This window comes from Myxine glutinosa, chromosome 6 (assembly GCF_964187855.1).
Source record: "Myxine glutinosa chromosome 6, kmMyxGlut1.1, whole genome shotgun sequence".
Lineage (NCBI taxonomy): Eukaryota > Metazoa > Chordata > Myxini > Myxiniformes > Myxinidae > Myxine > Myxine glutinosa.
Genome location: NC_136266.1, coordinates 159,017,382 through 159,042,628, shown reverse-complemented (window position 1 = coordinate 159,042,628; position 25,247 = coordinate 159,017,382). Strand labels below are relative to the sequence as shown.

Genomic DNA, 25,247 nt, shown 5'->3' with positions numbered 1-25,247 from the left:
CTCCTCCCCTCCCCTCCTCCTCTCCCCTCCCCACCCCTCCCCTCCTCTCCCCTCCTCTCCCCTCCCCACCCCTCCCCTCCCCTCCTCCTCCTTCCCCCTCCCCCCTCTCCCCTCCTCCCTCCCCCTCTCCCACCATCACCCCTCCCCTCCCCTTGCCCCCCTCTCCTCCCCTTTCCCTCCTCCCCTCGCCTTCCCCCCTCCTCCTCCTCTCCCCACCCCTCCCCCCTCCTCCTCCTCCTCTCCCACCATCACCCCCTTCCCCCCCTCCCCCCGGCAACGCCGGCTACTTCTGTTAGTACAAAATAAATGTTTGTATTATGATTGGTGTAAATAATGACAACATGGCAACTCAAATTCAGTCAGGTCATTGTCCTCAGTTTAAACAAGCCTGTGCCTCTGCGAAGGTGTGAGGTGACGTGTGGTTAGGCGAGCTAGATGTCGAAGTTTTTTTTTACAGATGCGCTTCCGGTTTTTAATGTAAATTTTAATTGACGGACGCTTTTTTTTCCTTCATTTATAGTCATGATTGTGACGTCTATTTCACAGTTTACAGTTAAAGAAATTACTATATTCAAACAGTAGATATTGATTGAGGTTTTTTGTTTGTTTTTTACATATGCATTTACTGTTTTTTTTAATGTAAATTTTCATTTACGGATGCTTTCCGACGGTTCTGTGATTTTTTTTTCCCAGATTTTTTCCCAGCTTCCATTTCCGTAGACATATCAAATTACATATATACATGTCCAACGTGTCAGTTGTGTCAAAATTTGCCAAAATTGAAATCAAGTTTGTCATTCTACGCCTTCCAGATCCAAAGTTATGGCTGCCTCCATGTTTTCCCATAACGGTGGCCATTTCGAATTTGGCCCCTCAGCAAGCAAATGTCTCCTATCTCAAAAGTCTACCTGTGTCAGTTTTGAAGCTTAATGGTCATATAACTAAAATAAAGTGTCAAACTTTGGGCACAAAAAATATATCTGGACTTGTATAGCAGAGCCAGGACTATAGTTGGGTACCAAGAAGCTCGTGCCACACTAGCTATTGCTGCGTGCATCCTGACCAACAGAAAATGTCTGCCACACACTAACCTATCTGTGGTATACCAAATAGTTCTGGGGGTAGCCAAGAACAATTTAATATTTAAAAAGGCTCTTCTGGCTAAACAGAATTGCATAGTCTGCATATTAGGCATGAGCATGAGCTTCTCAGTAGGATTGTGCTGCAGCATTAATTATCCTCCTGGTATTGGCTGCTTCACAATCATACTGAGAAGCTCTGGCTCATGCTAAGCTTATGCATTAATAGGTGGAGACTATGCAACTGTTTAGCTCGAAAAGCCTTTAAAATATTTTTTTAATTTTTTTAGGAATCCACGTCATGGTGTCATAATGAATTTTTTCCAGTATTCTCAATGAAACAGCATTGACTAAATCAAAGCTACTCAAGCTGGTGTCTCTCTCAATGACGTCTTGAAGGGTTGTGAGGGGACGACCCCTTTTCAGGGGTTACTTGGACCGCCTCCAGTGTCGATCTTTCAAAGGTGGCGCTCCTTCAAAATAGCAGAGATGCAGGGCAAAGAAGCATACAGATCCCTGTTATAGTGATATGGTCTTGCCAAGAAACATTCAGGACCTTACGAAGCAATCGGGTGCAAGCACCATCCATCCAGTGACTTCTCCAATGCTTGGGCCACGATCCAGGATTCACACCCATAGAGAAGGATTTCCACAACTGTAGTTTTGGAGACCCTTAAGTTACGCTGTCTGCAAACTGGATATTTCCAAACTTTACAGAGGGCATAAACTGCTGCCCAAGCCTGAGCTTTTCTGCACTCTAAGTCATGCTGGGTGTTGGTATAGGAGCCGAGGTATTTGAAGTAATTCACTCTCTCTCTCTCTATCAGACTTCTGGCAACTGTAAGTAGAGCACAATCATCAGAACGGTTGACGTGCATATGCTTAGTCTTTTCGACATTGAATATGAGCCCAATAGACCTAGCAGCAGTTTCAACCTCATGCAATATAAGTTCAGCTTCGCTTAACATATCTGAGAGGAGTGCTATGTCGTCAGTAAAGTCGAGATCAGAAATGTGCTCGGTTGGATGTCTGTGACTTCTATGCCGGGAGAAAGTTAAACCATCCCAATCTTCATTCACAATTATTAGGGCATAGTTCAAGACAATGGTAAACAGTTAAGGAGCGAGCGGGTCACCTTGAAGAACTCCACTGTCGATTTGAAAAGTTGCAGTCTCTTCTTCAGGAGTTAGTACTACTGCAGAGGCATCTTCATACATGATTTGTGTGATCTTCCCAATCGACTTATGGATCCCATATACACGGAGAATTTGGAAAAGTTTATTCTTGTCAATTGAGTCGAAGGCTTTCCTGAAATCTTTAAAGTTGATAGCAGCCTGTTTTTGGTGGTGATGTACTTCCTCAATGATGTGCCTAAGGGCAAGGATCTGAGAATATGTGGATAAAAGGGGCCTAAAACCATTTATATTTGGGCAAAGGATATTTTCTAATTCAAGGCAAATTCTATTAAGAAAGAGGCGATTGTAGATTTTTGCTGCTATTGGAGTTTAACTTATTCCACGGTAGTTTTCAGGAAACGTTACATTTCTTTTCTTTTCTTTGTTGTTGGTACAATGCCTGCCTCCACTATTCTGGACGGTGCTTTTCAATGTATGTTTCGTTGCAGAATTTGAATAATATTTTTCTTAATTATGGAAATTGCCAGACTTCATTTGGAATATACCAACAAAACCGCGGGCTTTTCCAAAGTTTCATTTGTTTCAGTGGCATGTCAAGTTCTGCTGATGAAAAGATGCCAGCTGTAATGTTGGAGTTGACCTCAAAAATGGGATTGATTGAGTTGTTGGTTAGGCTAGTATTATCAGAAGAGAGCAGTTTTTGGAAGTGAGTTTTCCAGGAATTTAAGTGATACCTTGGATAAATAGTATTCCAGATTTCTTTCCAGAAAGATGTTTCACTAGATTCCAGGTGTTACGGAGTGTGCTGGTTGATTCCCATTTATCAAAGCCCCCCCCCGCCCCCGCCAGTATATAACCACTCTTTTCCTGGGGTTCATCATACATACACTACATGACCAAAAGTATGCGGACACCCCCTTCTAATTAGTGGATTCGGCTGTTTCGGCCACACCCATTGCTGACAGGTATATATAATCAAGCACACAGCCATGCAATCTCCATAGACAAACATTGGCAGTAGAATGGGCCGTACTGAAAAGCTCAGTGACTTTCAACGTGGCACCGTCATAGGATGCCACCTTTCTAACAAGTCAGTTCGTCAAATTTCTGCGCTGCTAGAGAAGGCCCCGGTCAACTGTAAGTGCGGTTATTGTGAGGTGGAAATGTCTTGGAGCAACAGCAGCTCAGTCGCGAAGTGGTAGGCCACACAAGCTCACAGAATGGGACCGACGAGTGCTGAAGCAGGTAGCGGTGTAAACATTGTCTGTCCTCGGTTGCAACACTCACTACCGAGTTCCAAACTGCCTCTGGAAGCAATGTCAGCACAACAACTGTTTGCCGGGAAATGGGTTTCCATGGCCGAGCAGCTGCACACAAGCCTAAGATCACCATGCGCAATGCCAAGCATCGGCTGGAGTGGTGTAAAGCTCGCCACCATTGGACTCTGGAGCAGTGGAAACGCGTTGTCTGGTGTGATGAATCATGCTTCAGCATCTGGCAGTCCGACGGACGAATCTGGGTTTGGTGGGTGCCAAGAGAACGCTACCTGCCCGAATGCATAGTGCCAACTGTAAAGTTTGGTGGAGGAGGAATAATGGTCTGGGCTGTTTTTCATGGTTCCGGCTCGGCCCCCTAGTTCCAGTGAAGGGAAATCTTAACACTGCAGCATACAATGACATTTTAGACAATTGTGTGCTTCCAACTTTGTGGCAACAGTTTGAGGAAGGCCATTTCCTGTTTCAGCACGACAATAGCCCCATGCACAAAGCGAGGTCCATACAGAAATGGTTCGTCAAGATTGGTGTGGAAGAACTTGACTGGCCTGCACAGAGCCCTGACCTCATCCCCATCAAACACTTTTGGGATGAATTGGAACGCCGTCTGCGAGCCAGGCCTAATCACCCAACATCAGTGCCTGACCTCACTAATGCTCTTGTGGATGAATGGAAGCAAATCCCCGCAGCAATGTTCCAACATCTAGTGGAAAGCCTTCCCAGGAGAGTGGAGGCTGTTATAGCAGCAAAGTGGGGACCAACTCCATATTAATGCTCATGATTTTGGAATGAGATGCTCGACGTGCAGGTGTCCACATACTTTTGGTCATGTAGTGTATCATGTATTGCAGACACTCGTGCAAAATGTAGATACAGTCTCAGGTTGCGCACTGAGGACAGCATCACGAGCAGCTCTAACTTCAACAGTTCGGATCACTAGTTTCAACAGGTTTTCGTGGGGATAGTACAGTCAAACCAACTACATTAGCGCCGGAGACAGGGTTTTGCAACACTTGTGTGTGTGTGTGTGTGTGTGTGTGTGTGTGTGTGTGTGTGTGTGTGTGTGTGTGTGTGTGTGTGTGTGTGTGTGTGTGTGTGTGTGTGTGTGTGTGTGTGTGTGTGTGTGTGTTTGTGCAGGCTGAAACTTTTTTTTTACCATTTGAGCTTTTATCATCAAATTCTCAACAAAGCTTTATTATGAGATTATGGAGAAGTCAAATTAATAATCTTGTCAAAAGGTCAAAAGATCTAAGGTCAGCATCAACTAACATCATCCATTTTCATCCAATTCACCTGAAATTTTAATTTACCATTTGAGTTTTGTCAAAAAACTTTCAACAAAGCTTTACTATGATAATATGGAGAAGACAAATTAATAATTTGGTCAAAAGTTCAAAGGTCAGCATCAAATAAATTCATCAATTTTCATCCAATTGACCTGAAATTTTAACAATTCGCATATTGTGTCATTAAATTGGTTCACCAATCAAAAGATAGAAGCAGATTATTTTTACATCAAAAGGTCAAAGGTCAAGTTTGCATAAAATCATCTATTTTCATCTAATGGACCTGAAATTTTAAGAATTTGCATATTGGGTCACTGAATTAGTTCACCAATCAAAAGATAGAAGCAGATTATTTTTTACATCAAAAGGTCAAAGGTCAAGGTTGCATAAATTGTCTATTTTCATCAGACTGACTTGAAATTTGAGCAGGGGATGCATATAGGGTCACTGAAGCCTATTCCTTTTGAGGTGAAATGGTCATGGTCACCTAAAATCATAAATTCTTTTGTATTTTAGCTGTTTTTGGCATATTTAACACATAGAAGAAGAAGTCAGAGTAGAAAGCGGATGCGGAGGGGCTTTGCATTTTCTGATGCTTTCTAGTTACATATGTCGATGAAATATTTATATGTGCTTCGCTGTTTACTTTCTAACACATCCCATTCAGTAGAAATTTGATTTTCGATTCGGGAGGCCATGTGAGGATGGGTTGAGACAATATCCCAATGAATTCTGGACCTGTTCGTGTTCTTTTTTGATCTGACCCTAAGCTTCATCTCTGCGCAAACTATTCTGTGATCGGAGCCAAAAGGATCTGATCAGGAGTGAGCTTGAGAATCCATAATGCTGTTACCCCTTATTTTTCAACATAAGATGAAATAAATTTGAGCTGTGGTTTTGTTTGGAGCATAGAATGTCCAGAGTCTTGATTTGGGGTTTTTGAAAGGTCATGCTGATGGATGAAATCAAGAAGGAACTGGCCATTTCTGTTGGTGGAGCTATGGTAAGAAAAGCCATTCGACACCTGGGCATTAAATCCCCTCCAAGTATAAGACAAGAATGTGTAGGGATAGATGACACTATCTGAGTTAGGCTTTCATATAACTCCTCCACACTTGATGGGGCACTGACATGGTTGGAGAGTCGCATGATATAACGTGTGTTTTAGGATTCCCGTGAAATATTGCTCATACAATCCAATCCGATACTTTTGGTGATATAAGGTTGTTGACTAAGGAAGATGTAATTATTATTCCAACTCCACAAATTGCTGCTCCTATTCAACTACATGTGGCAGAAGCTGTAAACAAGGTGGGTCTGCCAATTTTGGTGTTTTGAAGATCTCATTCCAATAGTAGATGAACTAATCTCTGTTCTTGGATCACTGAGATATTGAAGGCATTAACGATATGCTCGTCAAGTTCTTCAATTGCACAATTGGCAGATAAACTATGACAGCTGAGCTGCCCAAGAAGCAAAGGCTTCTTAGGGCGGAAAAGTCCTTTCATTGATCTTATTTCAGATGAGATCCATCCTTGTGGGTTTAGATACTCATTGTCATAAAGGCCGGTAGACCTATGAGATGAATGCAAGTTTGAAGCAGGGGCTTGAACCCTGGAGCTATTATGCAAATTCACCATGCTTTCAACTGGCTATGACTGTGATGCATCGCCACTGCTACCAATATTGTATATATGTATATATAAAGGGTCAAAGGTCAACATCACATAAAATCATCAATTTTCTTTCAATTGACCTGAAATTAAAAAAAATTGCATATTGGGTCACTCAATTGGTCTACCAATCAAAAGCTAGAAGCCGATTCCTTCTTTTTTTTTTACATCCAAAGGTCAAGGTCATCAATTTTCATCTGATTGACTTGAAATTTGAACAGGATTTGCACATTGGGACACTGAATTGGTTCACAAATAAAACGCTAAAAGCTGATGCTTTGATGTCAAAAGATCAAAGGCCAAGGTCACAAAATCATAAATTTCCATCTGATTGGCTTCGAAAATTGAGCAGCGTTTTCATATTGAGTCAGTAAAGCCTTTTGCTTTTGACATCAAAAGGTCAAGGTTGCCTAAAATCTTCAATTTTTACCTCCGACCACCAAAGGTTATGTGTGGTTACCAAAGGTTATATGGAGGTTATGTTTTCATCCGTGTCTGTCTGTCTGTTTGTTTGTCTGTCTGTCTGTGAACAGGATATCTCAAAAAGTTTTGGACAGATTTGGACGAAATTTGGTGGAGAGGTCTCATTGAGCACTGGACGTTTTTCACATGGACGAAATGATTCGATTTTGGTGAAGATCCATATCCGGATCTGGTAATTTTAAAACTAATTCTTCATCATTGAGAGAGAGAGATAGGCCAAAAAACTAAATAGGCTTGCAGCACGATATCTCAATAAGTTGTTGTAAGATTCAGCTGAAACTTGGGGGACAGGTTGGGTATGTGACAAGGATGGATCGATTCGCTTTTGGTGAAGATTCAAATCCGGATCCGGATATGAGAGTTTTAAAACTTTTTAATTTATTCTTCACCATTCAGAGATCGGGCAAAAAACGATATATATTGCATGATATTTTAAAAAGTTGTGAACGACTTATGACAAAACTAGGTGGATGAGTTGGTAAGGTTTAAGAATGGCACTCGGTGGAGCGCATACCTCCGGCAGGCTGAACAGTCTTTGTTTTGTATCCCACGGATAGGCTGGATTTGGATTCGGGCCTGCACCAAAATCTAATCGTCTAGTTATTGTCACCTATCCAACTCATCCACCAAGTTTTGTCATAACTCGTCCACAACTTTTTTAAATATCATGTTATATATCACTTTTCGCCCGATCTCTCAATGGTGAAGAATCACTTAAAAAACAAATAATTCCCTTATCCGATTCCATATTCGGATCTTCACCAAAATCAAATCTATTAGTTCATGTCACAAACCCAACCTGTCCACCAAGTTTCGTCCAAATCCATTCATAACTTTTTAAGATATCGTGCTCTGTATTGGTTTTCGCCCCTATCACTCAATGGTGAAGAATAACTTAATAAATTATCTGATCTGGGAAGATTCAAATCTTCACCAAAATTGAATCATGTCTTCATGCCACACGTCCAACCTGTCCACCAAGTTCCATACGAATCCGTCCATAACTTTTTGAGATATCCTGCTATATATCATTTTTATCCCTATCTCCCAATGGTGAAGAATCACTTAAGCCAAATTTCGTCTGAATCTATCCACAACTTTTTGAGATATCTTGTTCACAGACAAACAGGAGTGAAAACATAACCTCCATCCATCTTCGATGGCGGAGGTAATAATAGCTACAAAAAGAGATGTCCCAGTGCACCCTAGTTTCCACTTTACTTTGAAGTCAATATAATTTTCACATCTCAGACGGTACATCCAAATAACTAAATAACAACAATTTCACTTCATCTTCATTCTAAAGGATGTGGTTACAGAAGCAGAAGCAGAACAGCAAGTTATGAAAGCCTCCACCATCCCTCCCACCAAGACTCCTCCAGATATGTGACATTATCTCTTTGACCCAGTCCTGTGTAGTGTCAGTCCAGACAGCAACTTGGATTTGGCACCAAAATGCTGCTTATAAAAGGCAGAACAAAATATAATTCTAAACAAACAAACAATGAGCTTTCAAACTTGGCTCCCTTCTCTAAAACTCAGTGGCGCCTTGACAAGTCTGTGTCTGGAGTATGCTCCACTTCCATCCCTTCCCTCTCTTCAAATGGCACCACAACCGACTCCGCTCGTGAGAAGGCTGAACGCCTCAATTTTGTGTTTGCTTCAAAATATTGTATCCCCAACCCCCTCAATAATCTGTACCTTCCCTTACCAGTCGTACCAAACTGCTCTGGGACTTGGCGTCATTTGCACCTGAGAAGTTGGAAAAGTTTCTGGCAACCTTCGACTCTGACGGCAACTGGACCGGATGGTATCAGCTCACGTGTCCTAACAAGAATGACCGCTCTGTGGTCACATCCTGCGACAAAATCCAGTAACGGGCCGATTGTGAAACGCACATTTAAAGCACTGTTAAAAGATGAACAGCATGATTAAGAAACACATTTAATGTGCCATTAAAAGATTAACTCAACACCTCTCATCCATGACAACTTCCACCACAGTTATATCAGTACGAGCTGATTCATCGCACGGTCACGGAATGTTTAACCCCAATATGGGGCCGTTCCAAAATTACTAACGCTATTTTTAGGGAGGCACTTACCGACGGGTTTGATTAAACCTCACTAATAATTGTTATTCGACATTGATTCGATTTTTCGGGGTCCCTCATCATTAATAACATTCGACCCAAACAAAGCAAATGCAAATTGGACACAACAAACCTGGGCAGTGTGTAATCAGCAGAGGCCTAAAGGCTTGATGTCTTCGGTACAACAGAAAACCAAGATGGCGTCCATATTCTGAATGCGTGCCATGGTGGGTGGTCAAGTGACAAATGTGGGTGGGGCGCGGCAACTGTGTGCTCTGCTTAAACTTCCTTTCTTCCGATAGGGCTAAAACCGATACAACAACACAACAACATGCATTTTAAGGCCATTTCCCTGCTAGAGCAGGGGTTAGCCTTGCGGTCCCCATGACAATCTTCTCCATTTTGCCCTATTTTCTGTATCTCTCCTTGTTAACCCCCTTGCCCGCATTTCTTCTTCCACCATCTTTAGCCAAGTCTTTCTCGGTCTTCCCCGTCCTCTACTTCCTTCTACATTAACTTCCATCACTCTTTTCAACCAGTCACTTTCATTCTTCCTCAACACATGACCAAACCATCTCAACCTGTTCCTCTTCACAGCATCAATCACAGGCAATATTCCCATCATCTTTCGCAATTCATCATTTGTCTTCCTCTCTCTCAACGATACTCCGCACATCCATCGAACCATTCGCATTTCCACCCTTTCCAGCCTTTGTTGCTGCTCTACGTTCATTACCCATGTCTCGCTCCCATAAATCATAACACTTCTCACACATGCAGCATACACCTTTCCCTTCAGCTTCAACGACACTCCCCTCATCATCAGCATGCCACTCAATTCCCGAAACTTCTTCCATGCACATCTCACTCGAGCAACCGTTGCCGGGTCTGATCCACCTTCTCCATTCAGCATGTCTCCGAGGTAGCAAAATGTTTTCACACCTTCCAGCTTCACGCCGTCTCCAAGATCCAACTCAACATTTCCTCCATCTGCAGCTCCCTCTGTGCACACCTTACATTTGAATGTAGCTGCCACACTGGTTAATGACCCTCTCAGACCACTACATTTTTGATGAACCCACTCAGCGCACATTGTACACTGAATGGAGTTCACTCCGACACCCTTCCTACACACAGCACAGGGCCACTTCCCAGTTCTTTCCACCTCACCACATGCTTTACCACTTGCCATCACCTTCGTCTTTCCGATATTCACCTTCAGACCTTTTGTCTCCATACATTCCTTCCACATGTTCATCTTTTCCTTCAGTCCATCCATACTTTCCGCAATCAACACCAGATCATCTGCATACAACAACTCCCACGGTAAACCCTCCTTTACGTTCTGAGCCAGCACCTCCATCACAGCTACAAATAGTAGTGGACTTAGTACCGACCCCTGATGCACTCCCACCTTCACCTCAAACTCACCACTGTTCCTGTCCTTCGTCCTTACAGCTGGGCGCGCTCTTTTGTACATTGCCATCACTACTCTGATCAACCATTCCTCCACTCCTAACTTCCTCAATGCCCATGTCAATACTTTGCGTGGAACCCGATCGAATGCTTTCTCCAGATCAACAAACCCAAGACACAACTTCTTCCTCTTCTCCATGTACTTCTCCTGCAACTGCCTCACAATGAAAAGTGCGTCTGTCGTTCCTCTTCCTGCCATAAATCCAAACTGCATTTCGTCGATCTTCACTTTCTTCCTTATCCCCCTCTCCAACACCCTTTCCAATACCTTCATTCCATGCTCCAATAACTTTATCGCTCGGTACGAGCCACACCAGAGGGTCACCTTTCCCCTTGTATAGAGGGACGAGGGTACTCAGTTCCCAATCCACTGGAATGCGGCCTTCTTTCACTACCAGATTACAGATCTCTGTCATTCTCTTCACACCCCAACTTCCTGCTGCCTTCAACATATCTCCCACAACTCCCGTCGGCCCTCCCGCTTTTCTACCCTTCATTGCTTTTATCGCTTCCTCAACTTCCTTCTCAGTTATCTTCTCTGCCGGTCCTAAAACTCAGATGTTCAAAGATGTTCAATAATGGACGATATAATTTCCTTTAACCCATAGGCGGATCCAGATGAGGGGAAGGGGGGACAGGGAGGGTGCAGTGGTGCGCACTGCCCCCCCGCCCCTCCCCCCCCCCCCCCCACATTTGGATTTTCAATGATAAGTTATACGCTGTGATATTGAATGCAGTCCAATGGCAGATACAGAGTGGTGCACACCATTGAACCTTCTCTTCATGTGTGAGTCAATTATGCATGTGTTTACATGATACACACGTGGTGAGAGGTGTCGTGTTAATCCTTGAATATCGCATTAAATGTGTGTTTCCCAATCGCCCTGTCATCTTTTAAGAGAGTGTTAAATGAACGTTTCCAAATCAGCCCGTTGACGGATTTTGTCACCGGTTGTGACCACAGTACGATCAATCTTGTTTTGACTAAGGAATGACTGGACAAGTCGGCTCACCAGTTTGCCACCTTCACCTATTAGTCATCACGAATCTGCTGAACTGTTGGTCCAGGGAAGAATGCAAGGAATTGCAGAAACTTCCAAGAGCACAGGAAATGCCGTTTCTGACGATCTTTTATTTTTTTTTCCTTGGGGAGGACCCCTGTCCTCCCACCCTCACATTTGGCGTTATTGCCTAGTGCACCCCGCACTCCAACCCTCCGCCCTCCCCCTCCCGTATTGAAATTCCTGGACCCGCCCCTGCAACCCTAACCGAACTGGGTGATTTTGAACTTTCTCTGACTAATTTCAGCCGTTGATGGTCCGATGAACCTGAAGATTTGCACACACATAGATCATCACGTAATAAACGGGATGGCAAAATTGTTTTTTTCATAATATATTTTGTCTAATTACTGCCTAATTCTATTGTTCCATAATTATTCAATGCGTCTTGGACAACAAGCTAAAACACTCTTAAGACATTGCAGGCCAATTAATTTACACTGTGGAAGTGTAACTCAGTGTAACTCATTGGTTGGAACTGGTAAGGAACCAAGGTACGAGCAGGTGGTCGTAAGAATGTCAGGAATGCATCTCGCCCTGTCGAAGCTGGGAGTCCTGTTGTGTAGCTTTAGCACGGCCCCGGGCTAACACACATTCCCAAGCCTTCACTATTGACTTGGGACATCGGGATGCAAAGAGGGTGAAGGAACTCCCCAGCAGGGGGGCGAGCATGCATGACCTCGGGGCATTTGCGGAGAAGGGATTAGCGCGACAAGGCCCATATAAACCAGAGCAAACTATGAGTCAGGATTACTTGCCATCAGAAGCCCTGCCCAATGGAATGAACGAGTACGGCGCTACGGAGAAACATCGGCTGAGAAAGAGGGACTATGCGGATAGAGTTATCTGGTCCATTGAGTTAACGGTAGTTATTAGTATTTGAATGAAGTGAACAACTAGTTAATAAAGTCTGGATCTTTTGTAAAACCTGTTTCCGATTATTGGAGTCTTGAGTCCCAAACCACTTCCACGACAATTTGGCGAGCCAGATAGGGGTCAATTTGGACACAACATCTGAAAAGGTAAGTTATTCTTTGTTATTCTTGTCCAAAATATGATCTACGAACCTGCGTTTAGTTCTTGTACATACATGGTTGAGGAGGTGGTGTGGGGCTTCCCGCGATATAGGTAACATGCCGCGATATAGGTAACATAACGACAATCCAAGGAGTGTAAACGTATTTTTGTCATGACCGTCCGAGGTAAAGGTCACGGATGGAACGTCTTAAATGATTCTATTATTCGTGTGTTTGCGAGGATGCGTACGTTATACGCTGGGTGTTAAGAGCCTTACTCTGGTCTGCAGGCAAATCGGCTCATGAAGTGCACCATGAGGCGATTTGTTTGCCGGTTCGGTAAGGTTCGGTAAGGTCCGTACACGTGTACAATCGTGTACACCCGTTTTAAATAAAGAAATAAATAATTGTTTTTCAGTTTTCCCGCCATTTCTAAAACTCGTTTGATTAACATATAAATTAATGACAGACAACGTCATCTCATGCCGGTCCAGAATTATTGTGAAAGATGGCGATTGGATGAAAATTGCATACCGACACTCCCTCACTGTCCCTCATTGTCCCTCATTTCCATTTCGGCTACCTGTCTCTTGCCCCCGCTCTTTCTTGCGAAATGAACGTTCTTTGAACAAGTGGAATGATTTAGGAATGTTTAGAGGTCATTGCAATATTAATTACTTGTGATCATTTGTGAAATTTCATGAACAGATATGTGCAATGGATCTAATTTGAGTGAGTATGAGAAAATTTGGTGCAGGATTCGTGGAATGTACAAGGCTGGTACATGTGTTTAGCACTTGAAGACGTACCCCTGAGCTGCCCGCTCAAGGTGTGCGATTAAGGCGGCGGACAAAGAAATTATTATATACAGATATTTTTTCTCAGTCAAATTGGATGGGAAAAATGCACTTTTATATTTTCCCCCATTGCAATGTGCCTATATTTTGGAACGGCTAGGGGGATTTAAATAAAATAAAAATGAGTAAGCTTTTCAGACATGCTTCACGGTTAAATGAAAGACAATAATTAAGCGCTTTGGGGAAGGCAATGGCAAACCACCCAATGTCGTACACGATATTTTCAGCACGATCATGGATTTGAGAATGCATGTAACTTGCAGTGTTGAACAAATTAATACAGAGAGAAAGAGATAGACATGGAGAGAGAGAGACATAGAGAGAGACAGACAGAGAGAGAGAGACAGAAAGAAAGAGAGAGAAAGACATAGAGAGAGACAGACAGAGAGAGAGAGAGATAAACAGAGAGACAGAGAGAGAGAGACAGAAAGAAAGAGAGAGAGACATAGAGACAGACAGAGATAAAGATGATATTCAGACAGATAGAGAGAGACAGACAGACAGACAGAGAGAGATAGACAGAGAGAGACAGAAAGTGAGAGAGACAGACAGACAGAGAGAGATAGACAGAGAGAGACAGACAGAGAGAGACATAGACAGACAGAGAGATAGACAGACAGAGAGAACCACAGACAGAGAGAGACATAGACAGACAGAGAGAGATAGACAGACAGAGAGAGAGAGACAGAAAGAAAGAGAGAGAGACATAGAGACAGACAGAGATAAAGATGATATTCAGACAGAGAGAGACAGACAGACAGACAGACAGAGATAGACAGAGAGAGACAGAAAGCGAGAGAGACAGACAGACAGAGAGAGATAGACAGAGAGAGACAGACAGAGAGAGACATAGACAGACAGAGAGATAGACAGACAGAGAGAACCACAGACAGAGAGAGAGACATAGACAGAGAGATAGACAGACAGAGAGAGAGATAACAGAGAGAACCACAGACAGAGAGAGACATAGACAGACAGAGAGATAGACAGACAGAGAGAGACAGACAGAGAGAGACATAGACAGACAGAGAGAACCACAGACAGAGAGAGAGAGATAGACAGACAGAGAGAGAGATAGACAGACAGAGAGAGACAGACAGAGAGAGAGAGACAGACAGAAAGAGAGAGAGAGAGACAGAGAGAGAGAGACAGACAGACAGAGAGACATAGACAGACAGAAAGAGAGACAGACAGAGAGAGAACATTTTTGGGAACGTTTTGGGAACATTCAAATGTTGGGTTTTACTGACGTTTCCACAACGTCGCCACAACGTTTCACTTTCGTTGTTGCAACGTTTTGCTCCAACGTTTTGGGAACATTCAAATGTCGGGTTTTACTGACGTTTCCACAACGTCGCCACAACGTTTCACTTTCGTTGTTGCAACGTTTTGCTCCAACGTTTTGGGAACATTCAAATGTTGGGTTTTGCTGACGTTTCCACAACGTCGCCACAACGTTTCACTTTCGTTGTTGCAACGTTTTGCTCCAACGTTTTGGGAACATTCAAATGTTGGGTTTTGCTGACGTTTCCACAACGTCGCTACAACGTTTCACTTTCGTTGTTGCAACGTTTTGCTCCAACGTTTTGGGGACACTCAAATGTTAAGTAAATCGGATAAGAATTCACGAGTTATTTAATTATTAGCGATTAATGAAGTACTTATTTAATTAATTACATTTCTTATTACATTACAGTAATTACATTACAGTAATTACCTGAGGTAATTACAGTAATTACAGTTCCGGTAATTACAGTAATTACAGTAATCATTACAGTAATTACAGTAATCTTATTACAGTAATTACATTACATTAACTCAGGCACCTTTTGAGTAAGGAAGCTGATATTTGGACATGACACTGACCAAGTGATGTGGCTGTCAAGGAAAATTTTGATTTATTGATTAATCATTTAATAAATTAACTCGTTGATTTATAAATGACTTATTTAATTAAAATTCCTCAGAGATACATCTTCGGATGAAATACTTGCAGATTGGTTATGCTATGAGCCAATTGATTAAGGAAAATATTTTGTGATGGCCATATTGGAGTTCGTGGCAACTCAGTTAGTGCCACTGCACCTTTAAAATGCATCCCTGCGTTCACTTTTCGATCGATTGAGTTGAAATTTTGAACAATCGGATCTGGACTGTCGTTGTTAACGACTCTAGCACGCACCCGTCCAATCAGGATGGAGCGGTATGGTCCCCGGATCATCACTGCCCGCAGTTTTAATTAGTTTTACTTTTTCTCTTGGTCATATAATTTTGAAGACATGCATGTCATGATATAGGAAATGTTTGTTCTGTTGAACGGAAGAAATGTTGTTTATTTGTGTGGGTGTGTATTTTTGTGTATTTTGGATATATTTTCACGACTAATTCCAGTTAACATCCTGCAAAATTTGCTCGTTTTCTGGCCGAGTCGAAATTGCGTTGAGTTCCTATGGCATGCGCCATTAAAAGCGCTGTGTAATGGTTGAGCTCCCTTTATTTCGTTTTGGTCATGCGGATGAGCAGACAAAGTGACGAATGCTGCTGCTGGAGCAGTAGAAGCGATGTTTCTTTTTTTAATTGAAATGATGTAATTTAATTAAACGTGGTAGGTGGGCAACACCACAAAGCATACCTCTTTTAAGGTGTGTATAAACCCATGAACAGTTCAGCAATCAATACGATGCTGAAATGGTGTAATTTAATTAAACGTGGTAGGTGGGCAACACCACAAAGCATACCTCTTTTAAGGTGTGTATAAACCCATGAACATTTCAGCAATCAATACGATGCTGAAATGGTGTAATTTAATTAAACGTGGTAGGTGGGCAACACCACAAAGCATACCTCTTTTAAGGTGTGTATAAACCCATGAACATTTCAGCAATCAATACGATGCTGAAATGGTGTAATTTATGGTCGACCTTGGTTTTGTTTGGGTTTTGTTGTTTATTTTTGTGGGTGTGTATTTTTGTGTATTTTGTATATATTTTCACGGCTAATTCCAGTTAACATCCTGCAAAATTTGCTCGTTTTTCTGGCCGAGTCGAAATTGCGTTGAGTTCCTATGGCATGCGCCATTAAAAGCGCTGTATAATGGTTGAGCTCCCTTTATTTCGTTTTGGTCACGCGGATGAGCAGACAAAATGACGAATGCTGCGGCTGGAGCAGTAGAAGCGATTTTTTAATTGTTCAATGATTATTCGATATTGTTATGACTTATTGTCAATAGGTATACTAAGTGGTCAGGAGGTAGCCTGTTGCTATGTACAGTTTTATTCTATTGTTGATTATACCACATAGCTGTGGTGATAAAGGAAATGTTCGTTTTTAAATAGATGATTATGATAGGACCATGATTATAAAATCATGATGATTATTATGAATGATATCATAGGGTTCAAATGCAGAATGATTGCACGAACTTGGAAAAGAACTTTCAAGCCCTATGGGATAAATTGGGTATTACAAGCGATGGAGTTTCAAAATTTAGCATGATTGAAGGAATTTTACAGTCTTATTTCAGGAGTTTTACGAAATTTATATTGCCAAGAGATTTTGGGTACTATTAAAAGAAAAATGATGAGATATTTTTCCCAATGAACTTTAATATCTGCCATCCATTTTGGCTGTCTCACGAATGAAGGATGAGTTGCCTTTAGTGGTTGCAAAGAAAATTTGTGGAGACCAGGCAAAATGGGGAAATATGTCAGATATGACCCTAGGACAGAACGGTGATTCATCAATTGACATGAGGTATGAACCAGAGGTGACGACCGATGAGCTTCGATCTCAGTCAATGGATGGACCTGTCCTGACGTCATTGGGAAAAGGGCTTATGCAAGGAGTCATCCAAAATGATTAATTTGATTTATTGATGAATATTGATGAATTAATTGAAATTGAATAATTGATTGAATTGTTGATTGATTGAATCGAATTGATTGAATTTAATTGAATAAATTTAACTGGATAAATTGAATTGAATAATTGATTGAATTGTTGATTGATTGAATCTAATTGATTGAATTTAATTGAATAAATTTAACTGGATAAATTGAATTGAATAAATTGAATTGAATATATTGATCGTTTGATTGATGAAAATGCGGTCTCAAGAAAGAAGCTTTGATATCTTTGTGAGATATTATCAATGTGAAGACAACCTTGGAAAATTGAGCAAGGTGGTGAGTTTATATATAGATATATATGTGCGGTTACCATTGTGTGATTTCCCCTTCAACAGAGCGGACACCTGAGAATTCACCCATTTCATACTGACCCTTTGGCTCATCTGCAAATACTGATTTGTGAGATTGGATTGTGCAAAAGCCACAGGTGAGAGAAATTCTCTGGAAATCACCATTTGAACAGGTGGAGAGATCCTTCCTGGAGGTACGAGTGAAGCTTGAGAGGAACAAGCTACAACACATCCAACGCTACTTTGATAAAAGGCAGAATGGGAAATGGAGCCTGCAAGAATACACAAGGACAACTAGAGATTCCACAAAAAGGTACTTGTACATATCATATGTACGACCGTTATGGTGACGAAGCTATAAGACAGGTCGAGAATTGGTATTTGTGGACAAAGGGAAATGCTGAGGAGTTTCCAAGAGATGGTACATTTGAGCGAAGTCGATTGGAAAGATTGGGACAAAGATTGAAAGCCAGGGAGAGACAGAATCTAACAGTAGACTGGCTTGCATTCCATCTTTGGGATGGTGAATCCAGACAACAGGAACAGCAAGAACGGATAACGGATCTAGAACTTAAAATAAAAAGGATACAGGATACAGTGGAGGAGACAAATGCACAACTGCCCTCGAAATTAGGAATGAAAGTGACAGTTGTCCCATCTGATTCCCATTTGTCTCCCCAAAAAGGACGGTACAGATAATTTTTTCGTGTTTCAGGAGATAACGAGAGATTGCAGTGGCAACTCAGGAATGTAGAGATGCAGCCCAGCAATAGAAGTGCACAGGTGCACAGACCAGGCAACGACAGAAACCGGTGTTTCAAGTGTGGACAGATGGGACATTGGAAAAGAAGATGTCCGTATACCAACAGGAAGACAAGTTCATAGGGTAAACCAAGATCAAGGGTACCACTGCTTACCGGTACCTCAGAGAACGATTAGGCCTTCATTGCGGCAAATCCCAAATGACGATTGGCTTCAACAGATTAGATTACTGGACAAACATGAATAACTGTCGATGATTCTTGTGTCTGAAAAGGTTTTTGGAGCAAGAATTATTCATTTTTTCTTTTGCTTGTAAGCAAATTAGTAATTAATTGATCAAATGCCGAAATTGGATCTTTTATGTTGGGCACAAAATTTTAAATTTACAAAGTTGGAACAATTGCTTTGCAAATTTTTGAAACCAAGTGACAAGAGTCACATGATGATCAGGTGGGAATTTCGGACTAGTGTTCCGCATGATTGATAGGTCAGTGGTCGACTGACATGCAAATGGGTATGTAGTCAAATTTGGATAAATTATGGTGGGAACTGAAAGGGTAATTTCAATGTGACATCATAGGGGTTTTCTAAAAATAAACTTTTTGGTCCATTTGCGTATTAGCATTTATAAAATTGAAGGACAAATTTTATGAAAATGAAATAAAACTGACACCCATCCTGATCTGTAAATAATGGTTCCAACGCAAACAAATATGCATAATGCATGCGTGTGTTTGTGTTTTGTGTATCAATGTTTGTGTTTGTTGTCGTTGTTTTGTGTATCAATCTTACAAGATTGTTGACACCGACAGTGGGCCTTGTCTGAAAATAGATAGTTCCATGTGGATGGGATCGAATATCGAGAGAATTCGTAAAATAAAATAGAAATATAATTTGATTATGAAAATTATCACTTTTGTCAAGGGAGATGGAGAATAAAGATTTGATTTGCTGAGTTATGAGCAGCTATTCATTAATAGTAAAAATTGGGAGAGGTCTTACACTGACGTCCCAGAATACACAATTTACACAGGGTAAACGAATTGATTTATCATAGTGGATTGTTAACAGCAGCCTGAAAATGTCCTGAGAGTGTGCATCCATGTAATCAGAAATCCCAGATTTGTTTTTACAAACAACATTTTGGTAGAGGTCTTGTGTGGACGAGCACTTCCTTGGTAGATAAAAAACGGTACTGCATGCTGGCAGCCATTTTTTGCGGCCAGTTAGGCCAAACAAACAGAGGAAATTGTAGTTAAATACGTAATGTACACATGGCTATTTGTAAAAAAGGAAATTTGTTGAGATCGGAAACATTTTTCGAAGGTTTATTAAAGTGTAATAATATGACATGTGGCAAGGCAAACTATTGGATGGGAAAATTAGATCTGGTTATTAAAAAAAAAAAATTATTGACCCCTTGAAGTTAATTCTTCGAATCATTGTTTCACTGGCATTTGGAGTTCACATTGGAAATAGTTTGGTAGAACTTTGGTTAAAACCTTTGGTTGTGGTATTTTGGAACAAATTGATAAACCATAGGAGATTGATAAGAATAGGAACAAATATGGACCCAAAATAGAAAGTTGGATTCATGCCTCTCATTGCAAGCAAGCACATGGGGCTAAGATGGACGATCCCACAGAAAATGAGGCTGCACCTAGCAGCCCAGCAGAACATTCAGTGGCGGATAAATGATAATCGTGATTTACATTCATTTGAATTACATTTTAACACCCCTTGCATTGATAAACATTACATTTTCAACATTTAATATTCCTACTTGAATTAGGGAAGATAGTGACATTTATTTGCCTACATGACATACCATTATCTACTGATATTAGCGCAACATGAGGGATAATGTATCACAACTACACTCATGATTAGGGGATTTAGTTCGACCCCGGGAGATAGGGGGATCAGGGTAAGACAAATAATCTGATTTATGTTACATATTAAGGGATTTTCTTTATTTACCTTTTAGGAAGCTTGTTAGTTTGGTATATAATGTTGAATGTCGTCGACATATAATTATGTCATAGGTATGAATATATACAAGGAGTAGCAGACTTGTTTGTGGATTTAGTATATTGGCAATTGTTTTAGTGGTGGCTTGCTTGAAAGCCTTAGTGACGGTGTGTTTGAATAAGGTAACCAACAACACGATGATAACGCATGAAGTGACAAATGAGGAAAGAAATGTGGAACCACAAGAGGAAGACTTTTATGGCGACATAAATACTGAGATTAAAAGATTAAATCAAGTGATGTTGCAAATGAATACAGTAGAATTAAGATAATGACATAACGAAATGTTTTGTGTTGTGTCAATTACAAGATCAGTGAACTCATATCACCACAAGTGACACACTGTTAGTAAAAAAAAAAAAAAGAAAAAAAAAAAAAAAAGAAGGAAAAGGAAAAGTGGGGAGGAATTATGGTAATAATACATTATGCTTAATTTGTTGGTTTGGGAAAATTTTTGGTGGGAATTAGATATTCCTGTTTGTGATTGTAATCATATACAATTTATTTTCTTAGAGTAGTGCTAAAATACCTGCACGAGTTAATTTTGAACTATATTAACCTGAAAGCAATTGTGGATGCTATTCTTAGTTTAGTAGTCAAATACATACCTGATTGAATATTACTTGTGTGACGCATATAAATGAATATAACTTTTTGAATGTTGTAAGGGAAAACAACAAATTGTTGAATGTGAAACTGTCAGAAGATATACATAATTATGCTGATTTCATGGTAAGATGTACCCTATCTGATTCAGTGTGTGTGGAAAGCAGATTCAGATGTGACTGAGCATAAGGATAAGACGAGATCACATTTGAAGGGGGTGCTAACGGAATTGGGAAGAAGTTCGAGAAAGAAAATTTGTGGCTAAAAAATGAAGTTAATCGTGGCATACACCCTCTTTCTCAAAGAATGATGAAGACATTCTCCCGTGTAACTTGGAGATGGATGCTTACCTTCACCAAGGAAATTTATGTGACCATTTGCCTGGATCACACTGCAACATATGAAAGAAAGGCGATCACTTACTCTTGTTCGAAGGCTTCGAACATTCATCACATCAGAAGTTGCAGGACAACGACATTTTACCTGCAACCTCTGTGAAATGCGGGGACATATGTTATTACTTCACCAACGTCCGGGGAACCAGCATGTAGCTGCAAAAAACGGCTGTGCCCTTGTCACAACAGCTGTGCACGATTCTGCTGGTTGCTCCTGGTATGGACCATGAATGACCTGAACAGCATGGTCCCAACATCATTGTGGATGCATCCGGCATCCCTGTTCCACATCTTGCTGGCCAATCAACATTAAAACAACACTTGCTGCCCACTCATAATGAGGGAGGAGGCAAGTCGACTACAACTGGGCGAAGGCCTTGTTCAAGGAATCATTATGGTTCACAGCAAGAGTGGCAAGAATGCTACATGGAGAGCAGGGTCAGTCTATGACTCCGCACCGTTACCACAACAGCGAAATCCTACACGAAGTAGTGCAGGTGTTTATAAAGACAGAAGAAAATGTTTCATACCTGAATTCAAACACAAGTGATCAGCCCTTCCTTTCAAACAAAGAATCAACATTTGTTTGGAGGGAAACGTTTTTGCCAGATGTTGCAGATGCTTTAAAAACTTGAAAATGGTGAAGTGTTGTTTTGCAAAGATATTTGTGATGCAAATGAAATAGATTGAATTAACAATATGGAAGGAGTCAATGACCAACGAAATGTTTTGTGATCAGATTCTTGCAGGATGACGGTGTATGCCTAAGGAAATTGTATTGATGTTTACTTGTAGTGATTGATTGAGTACTAGTATTGATGTTTACTTGTAGTGATTGATTGAGTACTTGTATTGATGTTTACTTGTAGTGATTGATTGTTTACTTATATTGATGTTTAGATTAATGGTTAATATAAACAAAAACAAAAAGATGAGGGAATTGTGGAAGTGTAACTCAGTGTAACTCATTGGTTGGAACTGGTAACAAACCAAGGTACGAGCAGGTGGTCGTAAGAATGTCAGGAATGCATCTCGCCCTGTCGAAGCTGGGAGTCCTGTTGTGTAGCTTTAGCACGGCCCCGGGCTAACACACATTCCCAAGCCTTCACTATTGACTTGGGACATCGGGATGCAAAGAGGGTGAAGGAACTCCCCAGCAGGGGGGCGAGCATGCATGACCTCGGGGCATTTGCGGAGAAGGGATTAGCGCGACAAGGCCCATATAAACCAGAGCAAACTATGAGTCAGGATTACTTGCCATCAGAAGCCCTGCCCGATGGAATGAACGAGTACGGCGCTACGGAGAAACATCGGCTGAGAAAGAGGGACTATGCGGATAGAGTTATCTGGTCCATTGAGTTAACGGTAGTTATTAGTATTTGAATGAAGTGAACAACTAGTTAATAAAGTCTGGATCTTTTGTAAAACCTGTTTCCGATTATTGGAGTCTTGAGTCCCAAACCACTTCCACGACAACACCATCTGTCCTAATGCATGTAACGCTTATTTACATGTGTTTGTTGTATGTTAACATATTCAAAGATTGCAGTTTTTCTAGGACATGTGACTACTAATTGTCATGTGACACCTGATGGGTAAGTGTGATTTGGACATACGCGGTGTCAAAATGTGCGCAAGACCCTCGAGAGAAAAAAGTCACAAGAGGAGAATTAAAAATCCCCAGAAGTTGCGAAAAAATTGCGAAAAATTTCGAGGGTGGCCTCCCAACCCCATCACTCTCCACAAAGCTAATTTTACATCCTCACACTCCCAGGAAATTCCGATATCACATATGCAATATATGTCTATGTCTGCAAAGGTCACGTAGGATATTCATATTCCATATTTGCACACATAGCTGTCGGCTCAATGTTTCTTCTCGAAAACCATCATGCCTTACTTACTGTGTGGTTTGTCCTGGAACCATGTCAAAATATTAGTTTGGGTCAAGGATAAAAGGTAAATAATTGACTCAGTACTGGAGAGCCAAGTGTCGAGTAAGCCAGCGAAGGAGTTTACCTGCTGCATTGTCTTGTTTAAACTTCTAAACAGATACAGCTAAGGTGACGAGCATGACCATATCATACAAACATGACCATATTGATTACTGTATAAAAGATAACAAGTGGCATGACCGTATTGATCATGGCAGAAAAACAAGCCGTTTGATGAAATAATGTAAGAATATAATTTCAAATTTGTCTTTGACTATAGAAAGTGGTGCAATCGGTATGATAAAGATTTTGGCCTCAGTGATTGAATCTTGGAAATTCTGAAGCAGGCCAAATCATTTTGGGAAGAAGGGAGTAGGGCAGTATTGGGTATGCAGGAAGCAGGCCTCACCTGGCCAGGAGCGCTTCGTTGCGGCTGGCCGGCCCACCAGGCCTACGTTAGCTCAGGATCACAGTGTACCTCGGCTCTCGCCCGAAAGACGCGCGCTGGCGTCGTGGCTGTGGCTGATGCCCCCCCCAGCGCCGCGCCACGCCCGCCCCGCGTCCGCGCGACGAACCTGCTGCCGTTGTAGGCTGTTTTAGCGATGGATGGTCCGTGAAGACTTCCGGGCAGCAGCTGTGGAAATGAAGCCGATGTCAAGGTAGGATCGACAGAGGTGACAGTAGTGGTAGCGGAGACAGTGTACAGAGGTATTCTTCTCCCGTCATACAGTCTAGGTGCAATGTCGGATGCTGTCGTGATTATAACGGGTGATGAGAGTACACAGGAGGGTGGCTGCGATGGCTGTGGAGGTGACAACATCGCCACACCAATATCACTGTATGTTGTGAAAATTGGTGGCACAGCTGGCGGTTTTCGGCTGGATGGTGATGACGACAGAGTCACAGGGCATGTCTCCTCAATACCACCACCGTCGCGTCGTTGCAAAGAACGCCGTAAATGGTTACGTGACCGAACCCAGCTGTGGGAGTCAAAAGAGGAAGACGACATCAGCATACAATTTCAATAAGACATCAATCTTCAGAAAATAGTGAGTTCTTAAGGTTTTTGACTCTTCAGCAACTACTAAACAAACAAAATGATTATGATTTTTAAAATTTGCCTGAAGAGTTAGTGCAATCAGAACTACACTTATCTTAAATGTTAAATCGACACAAAGCAACATTGTATGCATGCTATTCACACTTGTTCTGTCGGACCATGGTTTGTGAAGTAAATAATTAATTTACTCGGAGCAAATAATTTGGCAGCATGCTTGGTATTAAAATTAAGACAAGAAAATGAGGGTTACCTAGTTTACAATATATAGTCCAAGCTTTATAATTATAGCCTGGTGTTGGCTTAGCGGTTCAGGTGCCGGCTTGGGATCCTGGGTTCGAATCCCAGTCGATTGACCTTCCGAGGTCGGCAATTCACTGGTAATTCTCTGTGTGTCGCAAGAGGCGACTAACAGGGTTGGCGGCAGGAAGGGCATCCGGCCAAAAAACATTGCTTCAAAAATGGGGCCACGGTGCCCGAAAAAGGCCATCTCCTTCTCTGCGGGGAAAAATGGCCTCTAAAGGTGGTTTAGTCCAAGCTTTATAATTCAGGTTGAAAAAAAGGAGATGATAAAATCCATGAATGATCTTTAAGAATTGCAAATATTGCTGCATCACTCCTCCATATCCCACTGTGCCATGCCTGTTCACTATTCCATCACACATCGCAAGCTCACCTCCAAGCAACACCACGCGCCTCATGCACACTACACCTGCTCATTCACAAATTACATAATTAGCCCGCCAGCATGCATGCCTTACCCACAGGGCCATAAAGTGCCCAGGGAGTTGAGGCGGGTGGGGGCAGAAACACATCGATGGCCCAGAAGTA

At 41.6% G+C, this 25,247-nt stretch overlaps 1 protein-coding gene across 1 annotated transcript in view; it reads right to left on the bottom strand.

Annotated features, from left to right (window-relative positions):
• LOC137428947 (uncharacterized) overlaps nucleotides 1–25,247 on the bottom strand; it is a 127,386-nt gene that overhangs the window by 20,299 nt on the left and 81,840 nt on the right. The window contains exon 4 of the mRNA XM_068118848.2: nucleotides 23,769–24,339. Coding sequence (XP_067974949.2) covers nucleotides 23,811–24,339 — 529 coding nt within the window. The 3' untranslated portion in view covers nucleotides 23,769–23,810. The remainder of the gene's footprint in view (nucleotides 1–23,768; nucleotides 24,340–25,247) is intronic.